Here is a 14341-nt window from a genome sequence, read left to right on the forward strand (position 1 = left end):
TACATTCCACCTTTTCTCTTCCCCAGCACATGTCCTCTTCCTCTGACTTCTTTAACTTTCCATAATTTCTCCTTTGTTTGTTTTATTTAAATTATTTTTAAGTCTTTTGATTGCAGTTGACATATTAGTTTCAGGTACACAATATAGTTATTAGAAGTTTATATAACTCACAAAGTGTTTATATAACTCACAAAGAGTTCATATAACTCCGTGAGCCCAGTACCCACCTGACACCATACACAGTTATTACAATATTACTGACTGTGTTCTCTATGCTGTGTTGTGACTGTTTTTATAACTGGCAACTTGCACATCTTAATCCCTTCCCCTTTTTCACCCAGCCACCCAAACCTTTCCATCTGGCAACCAGCAATTTGTCCTCTGTATCTGTGAGTTTATTTCTGCTTTGTTTGTTTATTTTGTTATTTAGATTCCACATAGAGGTGAAATCATATGGTATTTGTCTTTCTCTGACTTATTTCACTTAGGATATTACTATCTAGGTCCGTCCATGTTATCACAAATGGCAAGATTTCTTTCTTTTGTATGGCTGAGTCATATTCCAGAGTATGTATTATATTCTGTATCTTTTTTTTCCTATTTGTCTTTCAGTGGACTCAGATTGCTTCCATATCTTGGCTTTTTTTCTTTTTGTCTTTGTTCTACCCCAAACCAAAATTGTCAGAGAGGGAAGATTGGACCTAGCCTTGGTTAGTGAAAAGGAAGTCATCATATTTCTTCCCCACATTAAATCCTTTTCTCCCTGTGTTTCATGGCTCAGCAGGAGACAAGGTCAATGCTTTGGGTTGCCCTTCTGCATCAAACAATCTACTTTATTTCACCGCCCGGAGTGGTGGTGAGTTTGTCTTCGGCCCCACTTTACACTTTGCTCCAACTTTGGAAGGGCTGCTAAAAACAAGATGAGAAGAGGCAGCACGCACACCTCATTAGAAGAGAGAAGAGTGCCTTAGAAGGAAGAAGCTCCTAAAAATAAAGTGCAATTATGTTATTTTACTGTAATGTTGAGCCCCAAATAAACTAATAATATAGTTGCCTTCCAATTTTAGAGCCTTATATACATCATACCCATCTTCACAACAACATGGTGTCGTGGGGTCGAAAACAGGCATCAACATTTCTTTCTGTTCTTCCACGTACTGCTGTGTGGCTCCAAGCAGGTTAATTTTGCTGGGCCTCAGGTATTTCATCTGTAAAATGGGGATGATGATACGTCACAGGACAGTGGTAAGGATGAAGCTAAATTACATGACGTCCTGCCCTTCTCAAAATGATCTGTGTCTCCTCTATGGGCACAGGGTTCTGTACCAGGAAATGGACAAAGCCAAAGAGTAACTAAGCCATCTCTTCCCAGGACGTCAATCATAATTAAAAATTTGTGGTAGTGGGTAAGGGGATATTTTCTTTCTTAAATAAGAGATGATACATTATATGAGGTCACCTTAGTTCTTATGGAGAAACCCAATACATTAAAGAAACGGGGAGCTTGGAACAAGCAGCTCAGTCACACCCTCGGCTCCCCTGGCATCATTCCTGTGCTGCTAGGAGATTCTCCACGGACAAGCTTGGTGCAAGAGAGAGTCCAGCACAGTTAGCACCACACAGCATAGTCTCGTTTAACCTCCATCCTTGTGTTAGGAAATACCCGACTGCATTTCCCTTGCACATACCTGATGTCCCCTCTTGGGCATGGCTAACAGTGAGCTCTCCGTCATCCCTCCAAACATGATTCTTATCCCGTGTCCCCCACCTTAGTAATTGACACCACTGTCCATTCAGCTATGCAAGTCAGGAACCAAAAGAGTTGTCTTTGACCCCTCTCTCCTCACATCCCCCATCTAATCCTTAACTTCAAGTCGTGGCAGCAGTGCCACCTTCGTGTGTCTGGAATGCATCCTTCGCCAGCTTCCATCACCTTGTGCCTAGACTGCTGTAATCACCTACACTACTGGCCTACTTCCAGTCCATTCCCCACACCAACGTGGGCACTGATCTTTCAAATACTCAACTCCAATCATCTATTCCCACTGCCCTTAGAATAGCATGGTCTGTGAGGCCCTGCCTGACCCCTGCCTCTCTGGACACATCTTGAATCATTCATTCTCCACCTGGTGCTGACGGCTGCAGTTACACAAGCTTGCTTTCCTTTTGTCTGTGGCGCCGTGATTTCTCCATCAGGAGCCACGGCCCGGCTTACTGTGTCTGGAGTGTGCCCTGAAGCCCATGCCTGCCTGGCCTTTGCTGAGATCATGTATTTTCATCTTTCAAGCCCAGCTCAGAGGTCTCTCTGTCAGGAAAGCCTTTTGTAATGCCCCAGGAGGGGAGGTTATTTATCATAATGTTCTGGTAGAACCATGTCCCTTTCTTTTAAGAGGACTTATCTCAGTTTATTATCACATACTAGGTAATATCATTTGATTACTGAATCAAACATTAGTCTGTATACTCTACGAAGGTAGGGACTGTCCCTTTGGTCACCATCACCTCTGGCACCTAGCAGAGTGACTTTGACCATAGGCAGCTGGTCCCTCAGCAGTGAGATAGGCGAGGTCCTGATGGCTAAGCCTGAGATCATCTGTGTTCTAGTGATACTTTCGGTCTCGGACCTCCAAGCCGGGGTCTTGCCCAGCTTGCTGCAGGCACTTTGGCACTGTGGATCCAGGCTAACTACTTTATCCTGCAGGTTTGAAAAGCCCCTCAGAAACTCCATGTTGTTTAAGACAAGTCTGTTCAATGGTTGTGGTTCAGACAGGGTGGCAAGGCAGGTCTTCACGTGTGCTTTTTGGGTGACTTTGTGTTACTTAGAAAATCTGGTAGCAAACTTCTTGCTTAAAACCCCATCACCCCTGGTCTATCCAGTCTTCCCATTATGCTGCTAAGCAAATTATTTTTAAGTCAGGCAGAACTTTCTAATCTAACTGGATGCAGTTTTCTCTCCTTTCTCTCCTTGTCCCTCTTCATAAAGAACATCTTTCTGCTTTTCTGCCACCGTGTATCATGTCATTTGCTATGGAGTCATAAAGCTCCTTCATCCCCCAAACGAACACTGCTCCAGTGGCCCCTATGCCCGCTGCTGATGCTTGTTCTTTCATACAACCCTCCTGCCCTCACCTCTGGGGGGGTGTTTACATGTATCTGTTTTATTATTATGGACTTGGCAAGCTTTGTGTGAGTGCAGTCTAACCTTTCTTTTTCTGTCTCATGCTCCTTCATTCATTATAATTTAACTCTCAAAATAGATCATCAGTGATTTGCAGTCTTGATATGGCTGAGAATAACCCCGAGAGTTTTTATTACAATATAGATGCCTGGGCCCCGCCCTGGACCTATTAAATCAGAGTAGCTGGGGCTGAGTGTTTCCCCAAACTGAGGAAGTGACTTGACTAAGGGTACATAGCTAGTGGGTAACTGAGTTAGAATCACAGTCTCTGTTTCCTTGCATGCTTTCTAGTTCTTATTGCCATTCTTTGTACTAAATTGTACTGGGTTATTGTGTGTGTGTGTGTGTATGAGAGAGAGATCTGCATCTGAAATTTGTCTGCATAAAATAGTTTCCTTATTTTATAACTGACTTTTCCCCGTGAATACTGTGTATCAAAGGGATATGAAGATTTTCAAACTGACAACAGCACCAGAGTAACACTGTGCTCCTGCACTCAGTGTTCGCCCAGAAAGCACGGTGTCAGCTGCTGGCATAGCTTGCTCCCTTGCAGGGGTGCCGCTCAGCTCCCCACCCTGCCTAGAGCCACAGGCTGCTCTTTGGTGCTGCCCCTCACTGCCCCACGCCTGCGCTCTATTTCCACTTGAACTGCCCTCCATCATGCCCACTGATTCGAAACAAAACCTTCCCGTTTCCCGCCGCCAGCTCCCACCAGCCAGAGCTTTTGCCTCAGGTGAGTGGTGGATCCCGGTGGGTGCGCATTTGGTAGTGGAACAGTCCACGCCTTGCTCCACTGCTCCAGGTTGGAACAAAGAGAGGACAGAGGTGGTGGGCCGTCCCCTGGAGGTCCTCCAACACCCCTCAGTCTCTGCATTCAGGGAGCTCTTTAGGGGCCATTTGCATACCATTTTGTATTAGCTGGGGGGCAAAACATCCTCAGTGAGCCGTGAGCTACATTAACTACATCTTTAAGAAAAGGAATCCCATCTATGAAAAAATGCCACATGCAGGAAAACACGCTATGATACAGAGGTCAGAGATCAGAGGTCAGGTTTCTGGTGTGAATCCTGGTTCCTCTTCCCAATGAGCTTGTGACTGGCAGGTCGCTGAGCTTCTCTCTGCTAGTCTCCTCTACCGTAAATTGGGGGGACAAAAAATGAGGTACTAGTGCCTACCCCATAGGTAATTTGAAGATTGTTTTGAAGATTAAATGAAATATCTGATTAAAATGCTTATCATAGTATCATAAAAATGTTATCTGATCTCATTAACTTACATCAGTAAAGTAGAATTACCGAAGCTTTCCCATGCATTACGCTTTAGTGTATTGAAATGACTCCTTTAAAAATCATTGTGTTACCTTTTCACAACTGCTTCTCTGTTTTGCTTGTAGCCCTGGAGCGGAAAATATCAATGAGGCAAAGCAGAGAGGAGCTGATAAAACGAGGAGTCTTGAAGGAAATTTATGACAAAGGTAAGGGGACTGGTCTTCCCTTCATGGGCCAGGAAGCCGTGCGTGGAGTCTGTGTGCCTGTTTCCCAGAGCTGGATGCGGTGTTCTGTATCACTTGATCAGGGTTTGAAGCTTTAGAAGTCCAGGTGATTTTGGAGAGAAAAGAGAATGGAGCAGACAGCGATAAAGCTATCAGTGTTATGTGAGGGGAGTGCAGGAAGCCTGATGTTCTCAGCACTGGAGTCCAACCACGGGATATGAAGAAAAGTGTTGTGGCTCCAGCAGTGGTGTGGGTGCCGGGGTGAGCCTGCAGCTCTGTGAATACGCACAACCGGGTGAGTATAATTGCTTAGGCTCTCTCACACACTGGGGTTCCCAAGACACATGTCAAAACATCCACAAGCATCTAGACTTTCCCTAACAGATTATTTTTCACCATTCATTTCGCCACAATAGGAGAAGTCAAAGTGGATAAAATGATAAAATATAATTATACATACATGCTATTTCAAATGCTAATAGTTGTGGTGATTCAAATGTTCTGTGAATGTGTCCACAAGTGTTTGCTAATGAATATTGTGTATCTTTGGCTTATTGAATTACTGCTTTTAAAGCAAGTGTATGGAGTTGTTTCTACCATATAATAAGTATACTTTACTCCTTTTTTTCTAAAAGCTTTGCTATTTTGAATTGCACTTGGTCCCCTCTCTCAGGGCCAACACTTCACTTAAAGTGTTAAGTGAAATGACAGGCTGTTGATTCCAATCTTGTAATCGTCTGTCTCCTGTATTCTTGTTTGGGGCTGTTTTTATTTAGTGAGCCAGGTTATTCTGTGAGTCACATACTCTTCTTTAAAGGTCCATTCCGATTCTAAAGGTCCATCCTGATAATGAAGTGATCCTGTAATTCTGACGTAGTCAGTTCGCTACGTTTCTGTAGGTCTTCCGCACACCCCTGTGTGTTCTAACGCACAAAGGCAGGCTGTGCTTCTGCCTGCAGGCTTCTCTCTGACTCCGTCTCTTTTAAGTGAGTCGGTGCTTAGTCCCAGAGTACGTATTTCACTCATCCACTCCGTATGGGGATTTCTGGAGGCACTGTTCAAGTATTTTCTGTTAGCACAAATTGCTGCCCTAAAATGCACCAAGCAGGAAGAGCGCCACTCTGCCCTGCCATAGTGGCAGGGGACCTTCGGGTAGGATGTGAACTTGTACTATGTCAAATTACCTTCTGTAATTATCAGAGCCTCCTGGGGCCAAGGATTCCCTATAGTGAGCCAGTTTATTCTACTTCTGAGTAAGGCCACACCAAAGAACAACTTCTCTGATAGACTAAGCTTTCCAGGGAAAAAGAATTCATAATTTTGTCAAGTTTCTACAATGTCTGGCTTTCTGTATAACCTCCCAAACCTTTCCTTATATTGACCTTAAATCTTTGTGCTTTATTTAAATCCCCTTTTCATATTCACCCCAGATAAATATTAGATAACAAGTATGCAGGTATAATATTATACACCAAGCATCCACGTGGGTAAATAATGCTGTCACAGCCAAAGCCTGTTCAGATCCAGTGAAATGATCCCTCCCCCTCTTTTTCTTCCACCTTCAACCTTTGTATTTCTCACTGTAAAATTTTAGGGCTATTCTAAAGTAGAAAATACATTTTCCTATAGCATTTATTATTTCATTATATATAATGCTTGGGCTCAGGTGAACATTGCCTAATTAACATCCTGACTTAATCAGAGAAGCCATAGGCTGTTGGAACAAAAGCCTCACTTCATGGAGAAAGAAGCAGGAGGCCAAGGTACTGCATGGGAGCTGTGTCCCATCCACAGTTGTTTCATGGTGTCCATGCAAGAGCTGGTGGTGGGCGAAAGGACCACGCTCGCCCCCACCTGTCACCACACCTCCTGTTTCACTTCTGTCTTTGCACTTATCACTGCTCTTTCTGTCTGGTTGTGGGCTGCCTTTCCTCACTAGCATACAAACTACAGTAGAACATGGACCTCATAGGCTTGCCACCAGGTCCCCAAGGCTCAAATAATGCTTGAGTTAGATACAGCATGTACTGTCTGGATGATGGGAAGAAGAGAAGAAGAAAGGGAATAAAATTAGAGATCCATTGCCCATAATACATGTAGAAGTTTGTTGCTATAGGTTCTCACTATTCGCTCTAGGTTTTTCTGATAAAAGCATCTATTTTGTATCACTGTGGATATTAATCATAGTATTTTATGTTACATTATATCAGCAGGTAAGAACATGGGCTCTGGAATCAGATTGCTTGGATTCAATTCCACTTTTACCATTGACTAGTTGTGCAACTTTAGCCAAGTTGCTGAACTTCTCTGTGCTTCTATTTCTTTATCTGAAAGTGTGGGTGGGTATCTTTTAAAATGAGGATTACATGAGATAACACATGTGTGTTAGTGTGCTAGGGCTACCAGAACAAAAGCCACTGGATGGCTCAAACATCAGGAATCTATTTCCTCACAGTTCTGGAGGCTGGAAGTCCAAGTCCAAAGTGGCAGCAAGATTGGTTCCAGGGAGGCCCCTCCCCTTGGCCTGTAGGTGCTCACCTCACTGTGTCCTTACCTGGTCTTTTCTCTGTGCGCACACAGTCCTGCTTTCTCTTTCTCTTTCTCTTCTTGTAGGAACATGAGTCCTATTGGATTTGGGTCCATGCTTATGACTTCATTTAACCTTAATTACCTCCTTTTAAAGGCCTTTTCTCCACATACAGTCAGTCACCTGAGGGCCCTGGGTTTCAAGTGTGATTTTTGGGTAGGGGTGTGACAATTCAGTCTATAACAACATGTAAAGTTAGAATGGTACCTATCATTCCATAAATTCTCAAGAAATTGTTAACACACAATTATCAGTAGTAGTCTTTTCATCATCATCATTGTCATCATCATTTATATTTTTAAAACCATTTGCATGCCTTACCTTAGGTCAGTTGGCCCAGGAGTTAGGAGGGAACGTCGTTGTTCCCTTTTATCTGAGGTGAGAAAATCTATAACTCCCTCAAAATGGTCTCACCAATATTGGAGGCCAAGGAGAACCCAGCCAGCCTGCTGAGGCCTGATTTAATTTCCTTACATGGCTCTCCACTGCCTCCCCTCAGTCTCCGAATGGGCTGTTTCCCTGTCATTCGTTCTTCCCTTTCTGTGATATCACTCACCTCTCTCTATCTGGGATTCTGGTGGAAATAACAAATAAAACTATTGCCACCACCTGAGTGAACAGCAAGTGGCCAGGAGACTAATCATTTTTTAAATTGTTCATTTCAAAGATAAATTTCATAGATTTGGAGCAGTGATTCCATATTGCCTGGCTCTTAAGGCCTCACTTTGCACCACCTCCTGTGTTAGCAAACGCCACCTGGCAGCAAAACAGAGAAGGATGGCCCCTGACAGCTGCCCACCAACCTGTAGTTTCTGCACCAGCCCATCCACCGAGTGCAGCCTGCAAGCCCAGCCTGTTTCTGCTGCAGTCACCGTGTTTTGTGCTGAGTTTCCACATGTTCCACATGGTAGAAAGCAGTTTCTCTTTGGTAGACAAGCTTATCTCTTTCAACTTCTTTATGCTATTGATTTTGCTTAATAACACCCCACTCATTCATAGAAACTATGAAAATAAGCTGTAGTGATTTGAAATTTGTACCTTTGGGGGCAGGAGGGCAAACTCAGAATTAACAAGGTTTTATTATTCTGCTTGAGCTCCTCAAAATTCTTGATATTTTTCTTAGCAGGTTAAAATCCTAAACTGGGCAATAAATTCAAATCAGGTGAGATGAGAGCTTGGTGAGGAGGGAGTGTCACCCTGAAGGTTGAGTCTCGGGGAATAACAGGAGAATTCCCCACTTGCTACAGTATGTTAGAGGTGAAGAGCACACGCTGCTCAATGGCTTGGGTTTTTTATTGGCTCATATATAAAATCACATAAATTTGGAGTTCAAAAGGAGCTTTACATTAAAGTTTAAAAATCGGAGAAAATTATTTTATTTTTGGATGTACTGAGGCCATATAAGAATGCAGCCAACTTTGAAAACTACAGAAGAAAAAACTTTTAAATTATGTTAATCATGATGTGCATAAGAACATAAAGTTGTAAAATCTTTTTCTCCCCTTCTCTGAGTTTTCCACACCATGGATATAGCAGTGTGATGATGAATGCAATGTAAACATTAAGGTGAAACATTGTAGAGTGACCACAGTCACTCTAAATATAAAAATGGTAAACCAACTAATGGTGGAACATAATCTATCATGTGATGGACAGTCTATTTTTAACTATTTATCACCCAATCTCATGGCCTTTTGTTTGTGAACTAAAACTGAAGGGTTCTCCTAGACCTCTGGGATATTCATTCATTCATTCAGCAAATTGGTACTGAGTTCCCACTCCGTGACAGGTGGTCTTCCAGGTGTCAAGCAAAAGCAGTAACCAAAAGAACAAAATTCTCACCTTTCAGAGTTTACATGCTACTTCAAGGACTAATTAAACAAACACATGACATAGTGTCAAGGAGTGATAAACACTATGTAGGGAAACAAAGCAGCAGGCTACCGAGTCAGGGGGAGGGATGGTAGTAGATAAACGCAATCATGGAGAACCTCTAGAGGACTTGGCATTTGGACCGAGACCTAAATGAAGGGTCAGCAGCTGAAACAGGTGCATTGGTCCTACTGCTACTTCAGAACAAATTGTAACCTAATTCATGAGCTCCTAAGTTCCTTAAATTGACTAAGTATCTTTTTTTAACCTCTGTATAGCATTTACCTATCTCTACATTCTTGTAAATCAGAGCACATCACCCCTGCTCAGAGCCTACAGTGGCTCCACATTTCCGAGAAATCCCAAGTTCCCATGACAACCTGTGAAACCCTCCCTGATTGGTCCTCCAACTTCCAAGTTGCTTCAACTGCCTAGTGGCACCTGCTGGTAACTTCCTCTCTGCAGCACCTCACTGGCCCTGCTTTCTACCCCTTGAGGTTAGCATTGACCATTCCCTCTTCCCAGAATCCTCTTCTCCCAGAGCTCCATCCACATTCGCTTCTTTGCCCAGATGTCACCTTCTCAGTGAAGCTTACCGTGGGACCACTAGATTCTAAACTGCCACCCTCTTCCCCAAATTCTTAGTCTTGTGTCCCTGTTTTATTGTTTTCTTTTTTTCCCCATCTGTTATCACCTCCAAACATGCTCTGTAAATTATTCATTATGATCATCTTTTTCTTGTCTGTCTCTCCTTACTGAAATGTAAGTTCCAGCAGGCAGTGCAGGATCTCCGTCCAGTTTGTTCACTGAGGTAGTTCAAGTGCCCATGCCCAGGCCTGGGGCACAGTGCTCAGTAAACCTTTGTTGAAAGAACAACAAATGCAAGCCTGAGGCTCTCTCTGTGTGCTTGCATGATTTGGTTTATTCACCTCTGCCAACAAAATCAAGAACACCAGGAACTCTGAACCCCCTTATTTATACAGTTTTATGGTTTGTTAAACTTTATTGCCAGTTATTTAAGTAGACAGTATGTGTATTATATTACATAGTTATTTATGTATATGGATTCTAAATACTCTACTTTCAAACAGTGGCTTTACAGTGATATGGAGAAGAATATACTGAAAACAGTGAACTGTTTGGCCATTAGGAAATGTGATGATATTTCTCGGACTCAGCAAGGACCTCAAGGGGTCACGTAGCCTACTGCTGTGATCTCTCCTGCACAGAGATGAAGCAGCTGCGGCCCAGGGAGGCTGCTGACTTGCCTGAGAGTACAGATCCAGGGAGTGCAGACTTTGAAGCCACTGCTGAGACCACGTGTCCTCCTATGCAATTTATAGGAACCCAGAAAAACTTTGTGATATATTGCCTATTGGTAGTTGGAGAATCTTAATAAACATTGCTATTAGTGTTTATCGCAAATCATCTCCACCTATAAACGTCATGGTACACTTACAGGATATTAGGGATAACAAAGGGGATTGTACTATATTTTCACTACTAGGTTTTCCTATGAAACCTCAATTCCATCACAACGCCAGCTACTTCATATAGTGTGGGTCTGTTTAAGGCACATGAACATATATGGCACTTAACAGGAGGGGAGGGGAGGGGCAGGGGAACCTCTCTCTGTCATGGACTGAGATGACATTGCCATGCAGGGTACACACGTCCACACTCTCTGTCGGAGCGTGAGGCTGGGAGGTGCGATGGCTGCAGTGAAGTCAGTGAGGCTGCTGCCGCTCGCCTGGTCCTTTCCACCGCAGTGCAGTGAGACCTGAGGGAAGAGAGAATCCCACAGGAGGGAAGCAGGTGGGCGGTACAGAGGACGGCGCCGACTGTGAGCCAGTGAGCAGCTTCACTTTACACTGTGTGCCTGGAATCAGAGATAACATTTTCCAGCCAGTAGTGAAGTGCAATGAGGTGTGCTTTTTTTCCCTTAAGCGAGTTAGAGCAACATTTTAAAAAGTGCTATTTTTTTGTTATAAACACAAACAGAAGCTCCCTGAAATGGACAACTTTTTTATGCAGAGGCTGCATTTTACCCTCTCAGGATTCAAGAGAAAAGAGCCTGATATTTAAATTAAATGGTCATCATTTTTTAAATATTAAAATAAAAATTCTCTGTGTCAAAAGGGACAAAATAGTAGGCTCGAGCCTTGTGAAACTCCATTTACCTCTACTCTAGGTGTGCCAACTTCCGAAAGTCCTAGAAATGTGCGGGAAATGCTTCTCACCGCCTGTACCGCACAGTTATTTTGTCACATTGTTCGTTGTTTCTGATGTCTCACCTAGAAACAGCATCTTCTAAAAGCTGTGATTTTGGTCATGGCGTGAAATGGAAAGAGTGTGTATTCCCAGCATCAGTGACACGGGATCATTTGTGTGGCGCCTCAACACCTGATACAGCAAGCCGTCTCCAGTGGGGCAGCTGCAACGTGGTTTAAACAATAAAGAGAATAAAGAGAAATTATGACCCAAATTCTCATAGGCAATACTGTTCTCTCAGAAAATCACTGTCTCAAACCAGAAAAAGTCATGAAATTATTACAGAAATGAGCAAGCATTTCCCAGTAAATGTGTTCACTTCCTGCCTATTTGTTGAACAGCTATTTTCTTGAAGGCACCCTTCCAGTCACCAGGAATACCAGAAGGCACAACCAGGCTGCCCTGGTAACAGAACTTCAGTCCTGAGAACTGGTTTGGGCACTCAGCAGGTATAGTAGGGAAGGTGCAGGATGGTCAGGGCCACATGGAAGCATCGCCCACCCATGCCTGGAGACATAGGGAAGGCACCCTGGATGGAGTGATGTCTCAGAGGAGTCCTGAAATAAAAGGACTATCATACGGAGGATGGGACAGGTCCAGGGAATGTTACATGTGGAAGGATTAACACAGGTGGAAGCACCATGTTGAGGATAAGTATGAAAGAGGGAGACTGGGAGTGTCCAGCATGTTCAGAAGTGAGCCAGAGTCAGAGTCGATTGTCCAGGCAGTCACCTAATAAAACTCTGTTAGACATTTATTCTTTATCCATAGAGCAGTGAGGAGCTTTGGAAGGGTTTCTACAGGATCAGATTTGCAGCCTCATCACTCTGCCTACGGGAGAAGGTCTTGGAGGGAGGCCAAGGCATGAGTCAGGGGGATGAGTTAGCAGACTGTTTCTGGGATTCAGATGATGTAATGGTAGGTAGCAGGAAGGAGGGTAGTAGGGATGTGGGGATGGGTGAGGCACACCGGAGAGTTACAGAAGATGGAGTCAGGAGGGCCCCACGACTGCCTAGACAGGGAGTGACGAGAGGGTTCAGACATGCTGGTACTCAGGATTCTGGGTGGACAGGGTACATTCACTGAGCTAGAACCCAAGAGAAGTGAACTTCACAAAATATCACAGTGGTTTGGCCACATGGAGTTTGAGATATCCAAATGTGTAAGCAGAACACTAAATACATGTATTTGAAGCTTGAGAAAGAGCTCTGGGTTGGAGAAACAGGTTTGGAATTGTTGGTGTATAAATGATCATGAAGTCATATAAATTACTGACATTTCTTCAAGATGTAGAATGAGAAAATAAGAAAACTCCATGAATCCCAGCACTGAATGATCTGGGATTTTTTTTGGATGGTTTGGGAGTAAGAAGAGCCTTCAAAGACTGAAAAGTGGCCAAAAAATAGGATGTAAACCAGAAATGTGTAGCATAACGGAAGCCAAGACAAGGGACTGTGGTTCGGTGGTGGGGTGCGGGGGCGCCCAAAGTGCCAAATGCAGGTGTGTCAAATAAGGACTGAGAAGTGACCTTGCGATAATTTTCACGCTGCTTAATTATAGCCTCGTTAGTTACCTGTGAGGCCAATATGCAGTCAGCAGAACGTGACTTCAGATGCTTTTGGTTTAAGCTAATAAATCTAGTTCAAGGAGGCTGAAGCAATATGCAAATTCAGACTAATGATCTTTGTGTGTTTTGTCCTCTAAAGTATTTCAAATGCTTTGAGCAATGCTTGGCATTTGTTACCACTTATTTAATATTTAGTGCATGAATGGGTGGGCGGGTGAATGAATGAGTCAGTGAGTGAATCTCCCGTAATAAAGTCCAGTGATAGGACAGCTCCAGGGTTGGCTCACTGATGACCATGGCTAAGGAATATCATCCTGGGGCTGCAACCCCTCCTGGTAACAACATGGCTGCACTCACGCCAGCATTACGTGAGACACAATATCCAGACGATCTTGGTATCTCTTTCTAAGAGCAAGAAAATCTTGCCCAAAGCCTCTCCAGAATTACTCTCATTTCTCATTGACTAGACTTTTAGGAGATAACCACTAGATATTTTTTGTCCTATTTTGACCGTTGTTTCCATAAACCTAAGTGTTACAGGTACAGGCAACTTTGGGGAGCTGCTGCCTACTATGACTTGAAAGATTCACCCCAGTGCCACCCTTTCTAACTGCTATCCTGCATCCCACCTGTGCAGCCAAGGTGGGGCAGGGACCTTGGGCATTAAGACTGCCCCCAGCCTTCTGAGGCTTCATCACTCCACAGCCACTGGCCTGTATTGACGTCGGTGAGAAAGCAAGCCAAACTTTGGAAGGCTAGCAGCTAACAAAAGGAAGGCTGGTCAGGCTTAGAAAAACTTTCCTGACTCGTACTTTTGCGTAGGATTTGTGTAAGTCAGACAAGTCAGAGGGACTGTGACCCACATAAATATCTGTAGGACAATGACTCTCTCCTAGGAGCCCCAATCCCAGGACTCTGGTCCCACTTTCTTGTGTTTTATCTGCATAAGGTTCAAAGCAGCTTCTTCCCTTTCTGGGCCTGCTTTCTGTTTGATTCTAGCTGCTGGATCCTAGACTGCTCCAGCCAGCAAGGCTGTGTTTTCCTTTAATCCCCTTTCATCCTCCCAGCAGCCCATGTGCTGATTGAATGCCTCTGTCACCAACCAGGTGGTCCTCGTAGTGTCTCTGCATTCACCCATGGAATGCAGGGGCCCTTTAACTGCTTGTTCTCTCATTGGGTTGTTGGAGGATCAAAGGACACATTCCAATCTCGGAATTTTGGCTGTTGCCCAGCGTAAGTGCTCAATAAATGTTAGCAGTGGTCTCTGCCAGCCCTCTGGCCTGTACTGCTCTTCTGCTCTTCTTAGATGCCTGCCTTCCCTCGGCCTGCCTCCCCTTCCCAATTCCCCTTCACCTAAACTCAGACGCTCCCTCG

At 44.0% G+C, this 14341-nt stretch overlaps 1 protein-coding gene across 3 annotated transcripts in view; it reads left to right on the forward strand.

Annotated features, from left to right (window-relative positions):
• The window catches only part of PHACTR1 (phosphatase and actin regulator 1), a 300114-nt gene that overhangs the window by 183204 nt on the left and 102569 nt on the right, over positions 1-14341 (forward strand). For all 3 annotated transcript variants that reach the window (XM_037037890.1, XM_037037888.1, XM_037037889.1), the window contains exon 3: positions 4572-4652. In XM_037037890.1, the coding sequence (XP_036893785.1) occupies positions 4572-4652 (81 nt within the window). The remainder of the gene's footprint in view (positions 1-4571; positions 4653-14341) is intronic.

Source organism: Sturnira hondurensis, unplaced genomic scaffold, assembly GCF_014824575.4.
Source record: "Sturnira hondurensis isolate 20B ecotype Veracruz unplaced genomic scaffold, ASM1482457v3 Scaffold0023817, whole genome shotgun sequence".
Taxonomy (NCBI): domain Eukaryota; kingdom Metazoa; phylum Chordata; class Mammalia; order Chiroptera; family Phyllostomidae; genus Sturnira; species Sturnira hondurensis.